A 15864-nucleotide genomic window follows, 5' to 3' on the forward strand; every position below is an offset into this window, starting at 1 on the left:
TTAATATCTTGGGGCCGTAATGACAAGTGTCAGACAGACGGCCCCCCTCTATTAGAGGACCTTAGGTTTAGCTGCTTCTGCCTCCTCTTTACTTGTTAACCATCTCCTCCTTGTATATCCCTGGTGGGCAGGTCAAAACCCTTCTGATGACCTGAAAAAGTAGCTATCCAAGGTTTCTGTCTTCCAGGTGGGCTGTGTTGAAGGATAACAGCTAACTGTTGATCGGGTGTTATTTTATGCCACCGTCCCAGAGGGAAGTGGCTGTTAATCAGCTCAGTTCTTCACTATAAGAAAACATTTCTTTTATCATGCTTCTCTTCATGGGGTCCTCACAAATTGGAATTTTTCCAGACTAACCGGCCCATTGGTAGCTATAAATTGCTCCCTAGATCTCTGTCGCATCATTTTCACCATAGCTATAACAGATGCAACCAAGGCTGGGCTTGTGAAAGCTTGTACCCAATGCTTGTCCTCACGCAGCAGCATTTTTTTCTCACATGAAGACATGAGGATGCTGGTGTCCACTCTAACCTATGATACAGAAACTTACATTTAATTCTGATTTGGAAATTCTAATGTTGTTTGTCAAAAGGACAGGGTGCAGAGTGCTTTGACTAAACCCCAAAGCAAATAAATACAGAAGTAAGAAGACTCACGGAACCTGACCATGGAGTGGAGGGGGGTGGGGCAGGAGGCGGGGCAGGCTGGAAGTCTGGGGCCAGTCAGCTACAATCAGCAGCGTAAGAGGAAGCCAAGGACTAGGCTGCTTTTTCTTCCATGTGAACCCCCAGCTCTTTTTCATGTGCTGGTTTGTTTATTTATTTATTTATTTATTTATTTATTTATTTATTTATTTTAATGTATTTGAGAGCTCCTCTCTTTCTCTCTCTCTCTCTCTCTCTCTCCTCCCCCCCCCCCCGTCTTTCCTTCCCCTTCATGTCTCTCATTACATACTGCAGGGCTTATCATTGGCCATTTATAATTCAGACAGTACACGAGGCTGAATCTCTCAGCATTTGGAAAAAAATATTATTTTTTGCCCCAGCTGACTCATGAACATAATTGAATTGAGACAATAATTTAAATAAATTTAATAAAAATCCCCCAGCAGATCCTTTTATATTTAGTGAAATTTAGCATCTGTGGTTGATCTTCCAAGCATATGGTATAAACCGGGCAGAGTCTTGGTCCCTCAGGGTACTACTTTGCACAATCCTATTAAGAATTGCTGAGTGCAAAGTTTGCTAGGTGTTTGCCTGACCCTTTGAGGACAGTGTTGCTGTATATATAGTTCCTCAGCTTTATTCCATGCCTGTCTCACTCCCGAGAGTAACTTGTTTACTTAGTAAATGATGGAGCCAGCAGCGTCTGTTCCAGGAATGACACTTTGCTGAGGAGCAACATTGTGTCTTTAAGTTTCTCATCTAAACAGACCTTTAACTAAGTGGTAGAAGTGGAAAGAAAGGTTGGTGGTTTGTCCATGTCAGGTGATGACTTAGTGTGAACGTGCTTGAGGGAATTCGGCTGCACACTGATTGTGTTTCTTACACTGACAGGACAACAGTCTCCGGAAAACGACAACACCATCAAGGACCTGCTCCCAGAAGATGCTGGCATTGATCACCAGACTGTTCACCAGCTGATCACAGTGCTCATGAAGTTCATGGCCAGGGATGAAAGCAGTGCGGAGTCAGACATCAGCAGCGCAAAGGCCTTCAACACAGTCAAGAGGCACCTCTACGTTTTACTTGGCTATGACCAGCAGGAAGGATGCTTCATGATCGCACCCCAAAAAATGCGCCTGTCAACATGCTTTAATGCGTTTATTGCAGGAATTGCCCAAGTAAGTGTAATAATGCTTTCAGGAGTCCTGTCTCAGTTTTTGATAGAAACAATATGCCCCGTTCCATTTAGAGAATGTTGAGTGTAAAAGTTTGTTCAAATTACTTAGTAAGGCAGGGGTCTGTAAAGGGGAATATAAAGAAGGAGGAGGGATTAATAACTTTGTATTATAAAGGAAATGTTTGTAAGATATACGTAACACAGCACTGAACCACTGGAAGTGTACAGTGGCCATAAGATAGCTCAGCTAATGTGATGCCTGTGGAACAAGCGTAGGGACCTGAGTTCAGGTCCTCAATGCCCAGCGGGAAGGACAGGTATGGTAGTGTGTAGCTATAACTCCAGTGCTGGGACAGTGGAGACAGAGAAGTGCCTGAAGCTCATTGGCTAGCCAGCCTAGCTAATTGGTGAGCCCCACATTCCATGAGAGACACTGTCTAAAAGAATAAAGTGGAGAGGGGCCTAGGAAAATACCTGATATTGTTTGTGACCTAGTTCTATACACATCTGCACATGCATGAATGATTGTGAGCACATGTGTAAATACATGCTTGCTCCCAAACACATATACACATATGCTGCATGCACTCAGACATATAGAAAATATTCACAAATGTGTAAATACAGAGAGAAAGAACTCACACTTACACATATAAACTCTATTTGCTTATACACACACACAAACACACATACGCACACACAGACCTCACAAACATACGTATACATCTCATGTGCTTATACACACACACACACACACACACCTCTCACAAATACATACATATATCCAATGTACTTTCTCACACACAAAAGGAGAAACACACACACATACAGACATAAAAATGTGCATAACACACCTCATGCACTCTCACACACAGACTTTTAAGAAGGAACAGGCTTATTACTATGCAGTTATCACCACTATCCATCTCTTAAAACTCTGCCCAGTAAACAATGAGAGGTCAAAGTGTTTTTGTTTGTTTGAGCGGGAGCCTGTTTAACATTGGGCCCTCTTTGGCCCCAGATGGCAGATCTGAGTTAAGATACATTGTTTCCACTACACTACCACCCCTGGCTTCTCTGCGTTTGTGTGCTCCTTCTGTGAGCTGTATTATGTGCCTTGGCAGATGTCACCTGCATTCTTTTTAGGCCAGTGATGAGCCCTCACATTGCTCTGGACTCCTCACTACCCTAGTATAGTAACTCAGCTGAGCAATATTCACCCTCGGGTGTACCTTAGCAGCACCCTGATCGATGCTTTTGGATGTGAGCCACAGAGGAGGATTACTGGATCCTGGGCTCCATGTGTGTCTAATTAGACCAGTAGTGCACATCTCACCCTCTTGATTTGCTGCAGCAGTTTGCAAAGGTGTAGAAAGACATGCGCAAAGCTCAGTTTTTCACCATGGTTATCAGTTTATGTCCATATGTATCTTCTGCTTGTTTTCTCCTGGGCAATAGATTCTCTTGTGTGTGTGTGTGTTTGTGTGTGTGTGTGTGTGTGTGTTACAGTTAATACTCTGTATGCATCTCCATCAGCATCTGCCTTGTGGCAGGGACTCAGCAGGCAGCCGGCATTACCAGTTTCTCCAAAGACTGTCATATAGTGAACTAGAACAAGCAAAGCAGGAGTAACCTGCGGACAGCTACCCTTGCTAAGGCAGAAAGCTGGATATGTGTCATTCTACAAAAAGTCACCTCCCTTCCCCGCTTTGTCCCCTCTCTGAGTCTACACCACGCATGTTTACTTTAGACTTCTTACTTTTTAAACTTAAAAAGTTTAAAACACTCCTCATGAATCTGTGTCACATCTATACATGCCATGTATATTTACACACTCACGTGTGTGCGTGCACACACACACACACACATTTGTAACTAGCTATATATTTTTAACGCTAACTTTGACAACTTTCTTGCATGCATTTTAAAAAAAATTCTTGTGTGCTATAACATACATGTGAGGCCAGAGGACAACTTGTAGATTGATTCTCTCATTCTACCACATGGTTTCCAAGGATGCAACTCAAGTTATCAGGCTTGACAGCAAGTACCTTACCAAATGAGCCGTCCCACTATCCTGACACATTTTTAAAATAATAAAACTGTATGGCCAGGAGTGGTGGCGCACGCCTTTAATCCTAGTACTTGGGAGGCAGAGGCAGATGGATCTCTGACTTTGAGCCAGCCTGGTCTACTGAATGAGTTCCAGGATAGCCAGGGCTACACAGAGAAAACCTGTCTCAAAAAAAAAAAAGAAAAGAAAAGAAAAGAAAAAACCAAAATGAAAACCAAACCAAAACGTTACAATTCCCCCAAACAACAAAACCAAACAGACAAGAAGTGAGATGACACAGACCTGCAATCCCAAAGATTGCACTTAGAAGGCAAAAATAGGAGGATAATGAAGAATTGGCTAGCCTGGGCTACATGAGACCTGTCTCATTTTTTAAATACAACATTATATATGCTGATATACACATAACTTTAAAAATCAAATGAATAATTATGAAGTTTGTATCCTAGATATAAGATTATATCATTTTCTGTTTAATGGCTACAAAGTATTCCTTTATACAACTAAGATTTTATTTATTTTGCTTTTCTTGTTTGTTTGTTTATTGATACAGAATATCACAATGTAACCCAGTATCCAGTATGTAGCCCAGGCTGGCTTCACAGCCTTCTGTTTCAGTCTTCCAAGTTTTAGGATTACAGCATCAACCACCATGCCTGGCGCAAATAACATTTAACTAATTGTTTAGCGTGGAGATAATTTTCAGTTTGACACACAAAGCCATGCTGAATGTCTTTATACAAACATTTAGGAACCCTGATCTGATTACTCCTTCAGATTCATTTAGCTTCTGTGGACATATACTTTTTTCTTAGTTTTGGATGCATTTTGCTAAGTTGCTGTTCTAGAAGATTCTACAACTTTCTGTTCTTGCGCAATTTGTCCAAACAATCTCATTGCTCTTGATGGTTAACACCAGGGTTTCTTTTCATCTAGACTAGCCTAGTCATAGTTAGCTGTTGTAATAGGTATTTTAGTAGATATAATTTGATTTTTAATACACAATAAAGTAAATAGTTAATTAGATTAAAACTATCAATTTGCAAGCATTACGATTTATCGTGATGGTCCCTTTCATGTATACTGTCTATTAATACTGATATTTCGTGAGGTGTCTCTGTATGCTATGATGGCTCATTTTTTTTCCCTTTTACTTCTGGATATTTATAGTTTTCTTTCAGTTACTAATATTCTTCTATTTCAGGTTATGGACTATAACATTAACTTGGGCAAACACCTTCTCCCCCTCGTGGTTCAGGTGCTCAAATACTGCTCTTGTCCTCAACTCCGGCATTATTTCCAACAGCCACCTCGCTGCTCCCTCTGGTCCCTAAAGCCTCACATCAGGCAGATGTGGTTGAAGGCCTTGCTCGTCATCCTTTACAAGGTGAGTGGCTGTGCTCCCTCTGCTGGGATGGACGGTTCTCTTAGGGAGTCCAGTGCTAGGTGAACACCCATCAGATAAGGATTCCACAGGATGAAAGCTTAAGGCATCGCTGTGATGTAGCCCTAGTTGCCGTCAATGGTCTGGTACAAGGAGAGACAGGGAACCCTCTAAAACAAAGTGTGGTCCTAAGCCATGTTGTTACTTTCTTGCGCGTTTCTCTAGTGCATGGGAGATACGAGACTAGCCATCCAGTAGGATGAGCGAGGAAACGTATCCTTTGAAATAACCACTTGTATTTTCTCCCCTGTTGAACAGTATCCGTACAGAGACTGTGATGTCAGCAAGACCCTGCTGCACCTGATTCACATAACAGTGAATACACTCAATGCGCAGTACCATAGCTGCAAGCCCCACGCCACGGCAGGACCGCTGTACACTGACAACAGCAACATAAGCAGATACAGCGAGAAGGAGAAAGGTACTTCCCAGAACTTAGCTGGGATACGTAATGTACATCCGGACAACAGTTGTTATGTTTTCTAAGGAGGGTGAGGAACACCCCATATATTCTTATGAAGAATCCCGTCAGACGCTAAAACAGTCCCTTTCCTATTTGGTTAATTGTTCAATTCTCTCAGGAATGTTGCTTTCCCTTTTGAACTAAGTGTTCAGAAGTCCAAAATAATAATAATAATAATAATAATGATAATAATAATAATAATGTTAGCTCTGCTATTTTCTGGCATTTGATTGGAAAGCTTTTAGAGCCTCCCATTGCACGCTGGAAACATCTTGCCTTTGGGCTGTGATCTGCCTGAGTAGGCAGTCAGTGGAATCCTCATTTCTGGGTCTCTAGTTTGCCCTTGAACTTTGTGCTCACAGATTTTGAATTCAGTCTCAATTTCCTGAAGTGCCTTCCCAAAGCTCATTATTCAGTATGGAGTGATTGAAAGGCACTGGAGACGAAGGACTTCTGGTGTATCAGTTTAAGTCTTTGTCCGTGTTGATGCTTTTCCTCAAAGGCAATGCTAGGATGGGATGCTAAATTGGGTGAAGGCCCAGGTGAAAGATGAAAAACCAAGGTTTGTATCTTTGACACATGTCACAGTGTAACTAGAATTATAAGCGGTGACATCATCGAGTCTAATCCTGGGAGAGAACCAACTGTCTGATGACCTTGCAGTATGAGAACAGCAAGCAGTCAGAACTGGGGGATAGGGGGAGGTGCGGGAAGGAGCTGGGCTAGTGGCCAGTAATCCACTGTTTGTTGCTGAGAGGTCCAAGGTACGGGGTTTGGGTTGCTTCAGATAAAGCTGAGGACCAGCTAGGATTCTGGTACCAATCAGATTCTCCTTGAAGAGCATGCTGTTTGTCAGCTGAGGTCTCTGGAAAATTCCTTAGATTCATTTACGCTATGGGCATTTTCCGTGTGCTCAGCATTCAGACAGGCCAACCCCAGGTGACTTCCTGGGTAGGAAGGGACAGCTTCTTGTCCTCTCGTTTTTATCATGGAAAAGAGTACAATTATTCCAAAGCTATGAAATGCAAGTCACAATTGCTATTTATTTAGAAAACTAGTTTTCAAAAGAGATTTTTTTTCCTAAAAAAGAAATAAAGTGGGTCATTTTGATGCATTTCCCCAGAAACCTGGGAACTTGATGGAATGTCTCATCTTTGTGTAAGTTCACACAGAGCTTTGTATCCATTTGATTGTTAATGTTTTTTTTTTTTAATTTGATTTAAAAGATTTCTACGGTCCCATCAACTAAAGTTTAATGCTTCAGGTTCCATTCACTGTAAAATTCTTGTGTGTTAGAAGAGAATTGGTCTTTAAACTTTAGGACTGACCTTTCCCTAGACTCAGGAAATCTAGACCCAGTATTGTCATCAATCAATACGCTGGGTCACCTCTTGTCACATGTAGGGATCACTAAAGCTGAGACATTGCTGTCCCAGAGATGCTGAACTCAGATAGTGGATAATTCCATTTACCGGGCTGTGATGTGCACATCTCTGCTCTCTCTCTCCCACTGCCCATATGTGCCTTGTCCTTTCAAGAGGATGAGAGCATACACTTTGGGAAGAAAGTGTTAGGGTTTGTGGCATGATGGATCTTGCTTCATTTACGTGTTACTTGGATTATTTTTACCTAAAAGCAGCCACGTAGGGATAGAAGAAAGGATCTCTAGGCAAGCTTTGTAGACCTCAAGCAACCAAATGGTCTTAGAGCCCAGGCTCAGCAGAGCCAAAGGGTTTTTTTCCCCTAGGATCCGTAAAAATCTATTGCAGATAGGCAGTGAGCGCCACAGAGGAGAGTCTTCTAATAGGAAGAAATGTGATTTTTTTCTGTTTTATTTTTCCTTCGTTTACTCTTTTCAGTCCATAATCATCTGTGGAGCTTCTGAGATGACAAGTGGCTTTTCTAAGCTTTTTCTGTGTGTTGTGTGTCTCATTACCAAATGTAGAGTACAGTATTTTGCATTCACGAAGCATAAGGTGCATGTACTGTTAGGCTGTGTCTATGCCAGTTCCCAGATCGCAAGAAGGCATATGTATATTTTAGAAAGGTCAAGAACCACTCCTGTTAATGTCCTCTTTGTCAAATTAGCCTGAAAACAACAGGCGAGTTTAAGCAGTGTCCAGACTCCTGGATGAAGTGCTGACATCTGTGTAATACTTCGCTTTTAAGGTTAATGGGCGCATGCCCCAGGGAAGGCTCTTGCGGACCACCGAGCTGCTTCTCACAATGCTGCCCGCCATCTTTGAGAAGGTGATGGGCTGCTTTGTAATAGGTTCTGCTGGTGCAGCAAGCACCTTGACCATCCCAGAATGCTTTCACTGAATGCTCGTGTAGACACAGCCTAAGAGAGGGTAACCTCCTAAGTGTAATTTTGACTTTCTCTCCCCAATTAGAAGAAGATAGTGTTTTTGATGAATCTGATATTCATGATACACCTACTGGACCCTGCAATAAAGAGTCTCAAACTTTTTTTGCAAGATTGAAAAGGATAGGCGGCAGCAGGATGGTGAAAGGCCAGCCAGTTGGGATGAATGTGCAGAGAAGTATGACCCTTTTCCTCTTAGTAGTTTCATGCAGAAATGTTGTACTCTACTGTTTGTTTGGGGTGAAATCTTAATTTTATTATGTTACTACACATTTTGATACTGTTGATTTTTATATATATGTATGCATGAGCAGTATGTATATATATACATACATTTATATATATACGCGAGTTAACAGACACGTCATTAATGTCATGATTGTCTTCAAGGGCCATTGCTTGGTTTGATTTGTTGCGAAATGTTTGCTTCTCTTCCACACAATTTGAATACATGTTCTTAGATCTGCCTCAGCCAAAACAAAACAAAAAAACAAAAACAAAAACAAACAAAAGACCAAAAGAAAATAAACAAAACACCCAAAACCAAAACAAAAGAACCCTCCTCTCTAATGTCTAATGAAATATCAGAGCTGAGGAGCTACCTCAAAGCTTGATTTTTTGGAAATTCGATCGTAAAGCATCACTTGGGCTTCTTTTGTACCCAAGTTTCCCAGTTTTTGAAATCAGAATGAATCTTACAAAAAAAAAAAATGGCCAGAAAGTCAGTTTTCCCTTCTGGTAGAGCTGGGTTTATAATTATGAATTATGCCAATTGTGTGCCCAAGTATGAGGGGAAACATGATAGACTCTCCAAGGGAACTAGTACTAGCTCTTTCTGTTTTAATCAGGTGAAATAGAACTGGCCGAATATAGAGAAACGGGTGCGTTACAAGACAGCGTTCTACACTGTGTGAGAGAAGAAAGCATTCAGAAAAAAAAGCTACGCTCTTTAAAACAAAAATCTCTTGATATAGGGAATGCAGACTCCCTCTTGTTTACATTAGATGAGCATCGTAGGAAGTCCTGCATAGATCGCTGTGACATAGATAAACCTCCTGCCCAAGCTGCTTATATCTCACAACGGCAAAACGACCACCATGGACGGTCTAGACAGAATTCTGCGACGAGGCCCGACAATACTGAAATCCCCAAGAATCCAGGCACCGAAGGTTTTCAAGAAGTTCGAAGGCCGGTGATACCAGAGGTTAGGTTGAACTGCATGGAGACGTTTGAAGTGAGGGTTGATTCCCCAGGAAAGCCTGCTCCTAGGGAGGATTTAGATCTGATAGATCTGTCCTCAGACTCAACGTCGGGGCCAGAGAAACACTCTATACTGTCCACATCTGACAGTGACTCTCTGGTGTTTGAGCCTCTCCCACCTCTCAGAATAGTCGAAAGTGATGAAGAAGAAGAGATGATGAACCAAGGGAATGGTGGTGCCTTGGGTAACAATGCTGCCTCCTCCCCCTCCATCCCCAGCCAGCCCTCTGTTCTCAGCCTGAGCACAACTCCTCTTGTGCAGGTGAGTGTAGAGGATTGCTCCAAAGACTTTTCTTCCAAGGACTCAGGAAACCACCAGTCGGTGAGCAATGAAGATTCTACTATCGCAGCTCTGGATGACCTCACGGACTCTGAAGAGCTGTCAAAGTCAGAGGAGCTGAGAGAGTTTGCCTCTGGCAGTCCGCTAACGCTCAAGCAAAAACGAGACCTCCTTCAGAAGTCATCTGCCGTCCCTGAGATGTCAGTGGACTATAACCCAGAACCCAGCCCGGCTGAAGAAAAGCCAGGGCAGACGCCAACGTCAGGGGCCAAAACTGTGCTCCTCAAAGTTCCCGAAGATGGTGAGAATCTTATAGAAAGCGAGAAGCCCAACACCAGTGCCGAGTCTGACACAGAACAGAACCCTGAAAGGAAGGTAGAGGAGGATGGAGCGGAGGAATCAGAATTTAAGATTCAGATCGTCCCCAGGCAGAGGAAACAAAGGAAGATTGCTGTCAGCGCTATCCAGAGAGAGTACCTTGACATCTCCTTCAACATCCTAGACAAACTGGGTGAACAGAAGGACCCAGGTAAGCCTGTATCTCTTCTTTCAGACCTTCAGGTTTGTGCATCTTACTTGGTAGGGTTTTGACACAAAATATGCACCTAACTGGAAATCTTATAATGTCAGGGCTGACATTATAACTGCTCCATACCCACTCGGAATCCATTCTGCTCACCACAACGTGCTGGATTCGGATGAGGCTGTACTGGCTCCATCAATGTTCTGTGTTTTTTTTTTTTTTTTCTAATTTTTACATCAATCTTGACTGTTCTGGGTAGTAAGAGGCCATGGCTAATTGATACCTGGATATTTTAAAAGTAAGTTTGGCCTCCCTAAACCAACAGAAGATATTAATTTTGCATTATTTTTATTTTCCTTTTTCCTTTCTTTCTTGTTATAATTTGCTTTTTGTTTCTGTGATTAAAAACACTGCCCGAAAACAACTTGTGGGAGGAAGGGTTTATTTTATCTTATGCTTTCAGGTTACAATCCATCATTGAGGGAAGTTGGGGCAACCATTCAAGGTGGGAATCAGGAGGCAGGACCTGAAGCAGAGACCATGGAGGGGCTTGCTGAGTTACTGGCTCATTCCCAGGCTCAGCAGCCTTTCTTATCTCCGGTTGGCACTGCCCAGAGTGGTCTGGGACCTCATACATCAGTTAGTAATTAAGAAAATGACCTTACAGACATGCCACAGGCCAGTCTGATAGAGGCAATTTCTCAATTGGTGCGTAACTGGCAATTTCCCTTCCCAGGTATGTACTATGAAGTTGGCAATCAAAATTAGACATCACATCCCTATTTATGATAGTGAACTATATAGTCCAAAGGCTGAGTAAATGAGCTGTTTGTATAATCGTTTAGGGGCCACAGCAGATTGTATATACTGACCAAACATCAGAAACCCCAAGTTACCAGTTTCAATCTGGACCCCAATCCACAGACACCACCTGATGAATTTCCAGTATCAAGTGACATTTCCTGTGATGATCCTTATGTGTGGCTATCTGATAGTCACCTCATTCATAAAACCAGCCTCCTCTCGTGTTATAGGTGCTACCTCCTTGTCTGAGTGATAATGTTGATTAAAGGTCTTGAGAAAAATGGAGTTGGCGAGCTACAGTTATTTCAGTAGAAACTATTAAGAATTGGCAAAGACCTTGAAGGCGCCCTAGAGTCCAGCCTGTGGAACCTGAGGCTTCTGTTATTCACCTTCCCCTATGACACAGTGCACTCCAAAGGAGCTACTTGGAAAGATACTCAGACTTCTTTATTTGCATCAACATTTGCGGGGCTTTCTATCTCTTCTTTAGTCCTAGGATTCAATAAACCATTTGCCCCAAAGACACAGTAAAATTCTATCAGGCGAGCATCAGTGTCTTTGGAAAGGGTCATGTGCTAGCCAGGCACAAATGGTGTCCTGCCTTATCAGGAAAGTTTGACCAGTTAAGAAGGTTTAGAGGGAAATGTGGACATTTTTATCTTATTTATAGCCAGGTAAATTGCTGCACTTAAGAACAGATTGGCTCAGAAACTATATAGGTCTAGGATAGGAGTGTAAGGAACAAGGCGTGCATAGTAAACATTTATGGTAAATAGGCTGTATATAGGTCATAAGACGTACTGCTATATGCATATGTTCTATCTTCTTTATTTATCCTTGTTTTTAATTGTTCCCAAAGATACCAGGGGAAAACCGTGTGTGTGTGTGTGTGTGTGTGTGTGTGTTTCTAGTCATACATTTGATCCCAGAACAAGAGAAAACTATATGAAGATGGTAGATGGTTGTCTCAATTTTTTATAAGGTACATTACCCATCAGTTAGCTCCTTAGACCCCACTTTTCACAGACATACACATCTGTCCCTTTCTCTATGGGGGGCACTGGTGGGAGGATTCAGTGTTTGACTCAGGTTCTCCTGCTTCTACCAGCAGGAGCAAGAGAGGCCCAGACACCCACACTCCTGTATCCATTCATACTGACAGCTGCACTTGCTAATTGCCTAGGGAATCGATCTCACCTCTCTGCTGGTGGCCGTCACTGTGCAAAGACTTATGAGCTGGGCTGCTCTTTAACTGCCCGTAAGACCTTGTATACCTCCAGTTCTGAAAACATTCCCATGCTACCTCCCTCTACCACCCCAGACATCCACGAGTTCCGCATCACAAAATCCTTTATCTGTCTGTCTGTCTCTCTTTGTCTTTCTCTAATTTTCTTCACCTTTTTAGCCTAATGGGAGCTGGCTCTTCCCAAGGACACAGCTTTTCTGAAAACCCATGTAACATGACATGTGCCGATAATAGGCTTGGACCAGGGGTTAGGGGTTATCTCACTCGCTATGACCACTCTCAGGCCATTATTTCCTTACCTCTAAGACCCACAGCTGCTGTCATCTGACCATCAGACACACAGTCTCATTGTATATTACTACTCCCTTGCTCTTTGATCCGTCAACACATATGTCCCTGTCAACATTCTAACTATTATTAAGTGTTGTCTTCTGACACTCTGGCTTCCCAGTTTTGTGAACTGGCTTACTTCGCTGTTCCCTGTGTATAAATGAAATACGGCCAGCTGGTTTCCTGCTACATCACCACACAGTACATTTCCCAGCATGGTGGACTCTATCTCCCTGGAACCATGGGGTTCAGGCACTCATTTCGATAATCAACTACAACCTTCCTGTGATTTCAACTCTACCTACTGTTCTTTGATTAGCGGCTCTTCTCACTTTCCTGGCCAGTACTTACTGACCCTACTGTCTTTTTAGTATCTTCTACTTCATATCTTTCTTTTTCACCTTAAGTTCAAGTCCACCAGTATTACTCATCCCTACCTGTATCCTTTCTGGCATTTCCTTTTTCAAACATGCTTGGATAAATACATCCCTCATGAAGTCACACTCCCCCTGCACTAGTACCTGCCTCATATGATGGATATGTTTAGATAAAAAAAAAATGTATAATGTGGATCCTGTGATTTTAGAGTCACAGTGACAAACCTTAACTGGGAAGTTACCCACCAGTTTCCCAGTCCACAGTTCACTCTCCCACTTAACTGTTTCATAGCCAGTTTTCTCCCCAGAGGTCTATTGACAAGATGACAAGATCACAAAGACACAGTCCTTTCCACGCTCCTCCCCACCTCCTACCTCCTCCTCTGGCATTTATATTTAAACATTTGGTTTCCGGTCAAATCCCAATTTTTTTTATCTACCCTGGAGTACAGGCAACGTTCTCTACTCTTTGTCCTCCATGATTTTTACTTTTAAAGGACTTCTAACTTGAGCATGCAGACATAATCTTAGTTTGCTCTTTATTTAAAAATAAAAAAGACTCCTAAAGGCAGTGCTTTGCTTTTCTCTCCACGTGTGGTGGTAAAAATACTATGACCACCAAACAGAACATGAGAAAGAATTTATTGTGCCTTACAGTTCAGGGGGATAGAGCCCATCAAGGTGGGGGAAGGTCTGGCATAGCAGCAGCAGGGAGCTGGCTGGTCATTTTTATCTATACACAGGAACCAGAGAGAAAAGAAACAGGATGTGGAGCCAGGCTCCACCCTCAAAGCCACAATGGCACACTTCCTCCATCAATGCCTACCTGCTAAAGGTTCCATGTTGGGAGAGTATTTTTGTATACCGTGTGAAGATGTTTCTGTCCTGCCTCATCTGACTAAGGTGCCTTCTAATTGTTGTAATAAAGAGCTGAACGGCCAATAGCTAGGCAAGAGAGGATAGGTGGGACATCCATAGAGATAGGAACTCTGGGAAATAGTCAGAGGCAGGAAGATTCACCAACCAGACTTGGAGGACATCAGACATACAAAACTGAGGAAAGGCAACAAGTCACATGGCAGAACATAGAATACATGGGTTAAGAACTAGTTGAGAGTCTGCCAAGCTAAGGACTAGAGCATTCATCATTAACAAAAGGTCTCTGTGTCATTATTCCAGAGAAGGTGATCCCAGAGTGTCATGTTATATTTGGCACCCAACATAGGGCATCATTTATAACAGGACCATCTTGAACCCACCAGCTTCCAGAAATGACTGGGAGACCTCTTACTGTTATGAAAGCTTGGCCTTAGCTTGGCAGACTCTCAACTACCTCATCTAAGCAAACCCAACCATCTAGCTGTCCCGCCACATGGTTTGTTAATTCTTCTCCTTTGTAACACCTAGTGACTTCCTCTGCATCTGGCTGGCAGATCTTTCCGTACCTGACTCCCAGAGGCTTCTCTCTCCCTGAACGCCCTGCATTTCCTCTCCTTCCTCAGCTGTTGGCTATTCAGCTCTTTATTAAACCAATCAGAAGGTGTGGGGAGAAATGTTTACAAGAAATAATGCAGCCATATGAATAACAATACCAAAGTCTGGTCTGCACTCAACTCTCTGCTGGCAGAGAGATCAGCGTTTGAATAACTGAAAGAGCAATCTTTACACAGTGTACAAAAACATCCTCCTGACAGTTCCACAACCTCCCCAAACAGCCACCAGCTGGGGGCCAAGTGCTCAGCTATACTAGCCAATTTGGGACATTTATCATTCCAACCACCACGGGCAGTTCTTTTAACAATCACTTCTCTCTCTAGTTTTCTTCCAGAATATTTTTTTCCTTTCACCCTCTTCCCACTAGAACAACAAAACTGTATTTCCCAAGGTCACCGAGGTACTCCAGTGCTAACGCCAATGGTCAGCTCTTGAAGCATCTCCTCTGGCAAAGCTACAATAGTTTACATAACTGATGAACCCTGCCTCAAGTGGATACTGCATGCACCTGGTTTCCTTCCATTCAGAAATCACTACTTCTCCCTCCTGTTAGTTCTTCCTCATTTCCCAGAGGGAGCGCCATCCCGGGTTGTTTCTCCACCCCTAAGGTCACCACTCACTTTGTTGGTGATCTCATCTACTGAGACAACTGTCAGTTACTCATTGCTGGACTAAAGCTGTGTCACAAAAGACACCAGCATGCAGCAGTAAGCTTTTATCTACTCCAAGGGTCTCGATCATCTAGAGATGATCTAAGCTGGCCAAGCTGGGATGGATGCCCGGGCTCTCTTTCTCATGCTTGACATCCTTCTCTGTGCTCCTCGAAAGCTAGTACTGTTGTTATTGTTATACAGCCAGAGAGCAAGCTCAATTACACAAGCTATAACCAACGCTTAAGCCAATGGCCTGGGTTGCTTCTTCATCTTGTTGTGATAACACATTATTACCAAAACCAACTTGGGGAAGGAAAGGGTTTCTTTAGCTTATAGTTCCAAGTCACAATCTATTATTGGTGGAAGCTAGGGTAGGACCTGGAGCAGAATACATGGAGCAATGCTGCTTATTGGCTTGCTCTCCTTCTGGCCCATGTTCAGCCAGATTTCTCATATAGCCTAAACCTACTTGCCTATGGATCTCCTGCCATAGTGGGCTGGGTCTTTGTATATCAATTAGCATTCAAGAAAGTGCTCCACATACATGCCTATAGGCCAGTCTTACCAAGACAATTCTCCATTTGATGTTCTTTCATCCCAGGGGACACTAGGTTGTATCTACTTGACAATATGGTCTTACCAGGACAATCATAGAATGCCTGCAAGCACGTTGTTAGCAAAAGCAAATCACATGGTTGAATCAAAACCA

The 15864-nt window shown here is 42.8% G+C and overlaps 1 protein-coding gene across 5 annotated transcripts in view; it reads left to right on the forward strand.

Annotated features, from left to right (window-relative positions):
* Unc79 (unc-79 subunit of NALCN channel complex) overlaps positions 1–15864 on the forward strand; it is a 235915-nt gene that overhangs the window by 154668 nt on the left and 65383 nt on the right. For 3 of the 5 annotated variants that reach the window (XM_085830632.1, XM_085830633.1, XM_029484459.2), the window contains 5 exons: positions 1557–1843; positions 5121–5303; positions 5619–5781; positions 8217–8366; positions 9037–10257. In XM_085830632.1, the coding sequence (XP_085686758.1) occupies positions 1557–1843; positions 5121–5303; positions 5619–5781; positions 8217–8366; positions 9037–10257 (2004 nt within the window). The remainder of the gene's footprint in view (positions 1–1556; positions 1844–5120; positions 5304–5618; positions 5782–8216; positions 8367–9036; positions 10258–15864) is intronic. The other 2 variants (XM_029484462.2, XM_029484463.2) reach the window with 1 other exon arrangement.

This window comes from Mus caroli, unplaced genomic scaffold (assembly GCF_978045245.1).
Source record: "Mus caroli unplaced genomic scaffold, Mus_caroli_1 scaffold_14, whole genome shotgun sequence".
In the NCBI taxonomy this organism is placed as follows: Eukaryota; Metazoa; Chordata; class Mammalia; order Rodentia; family Muridae; genus Mus; species Mus caroli.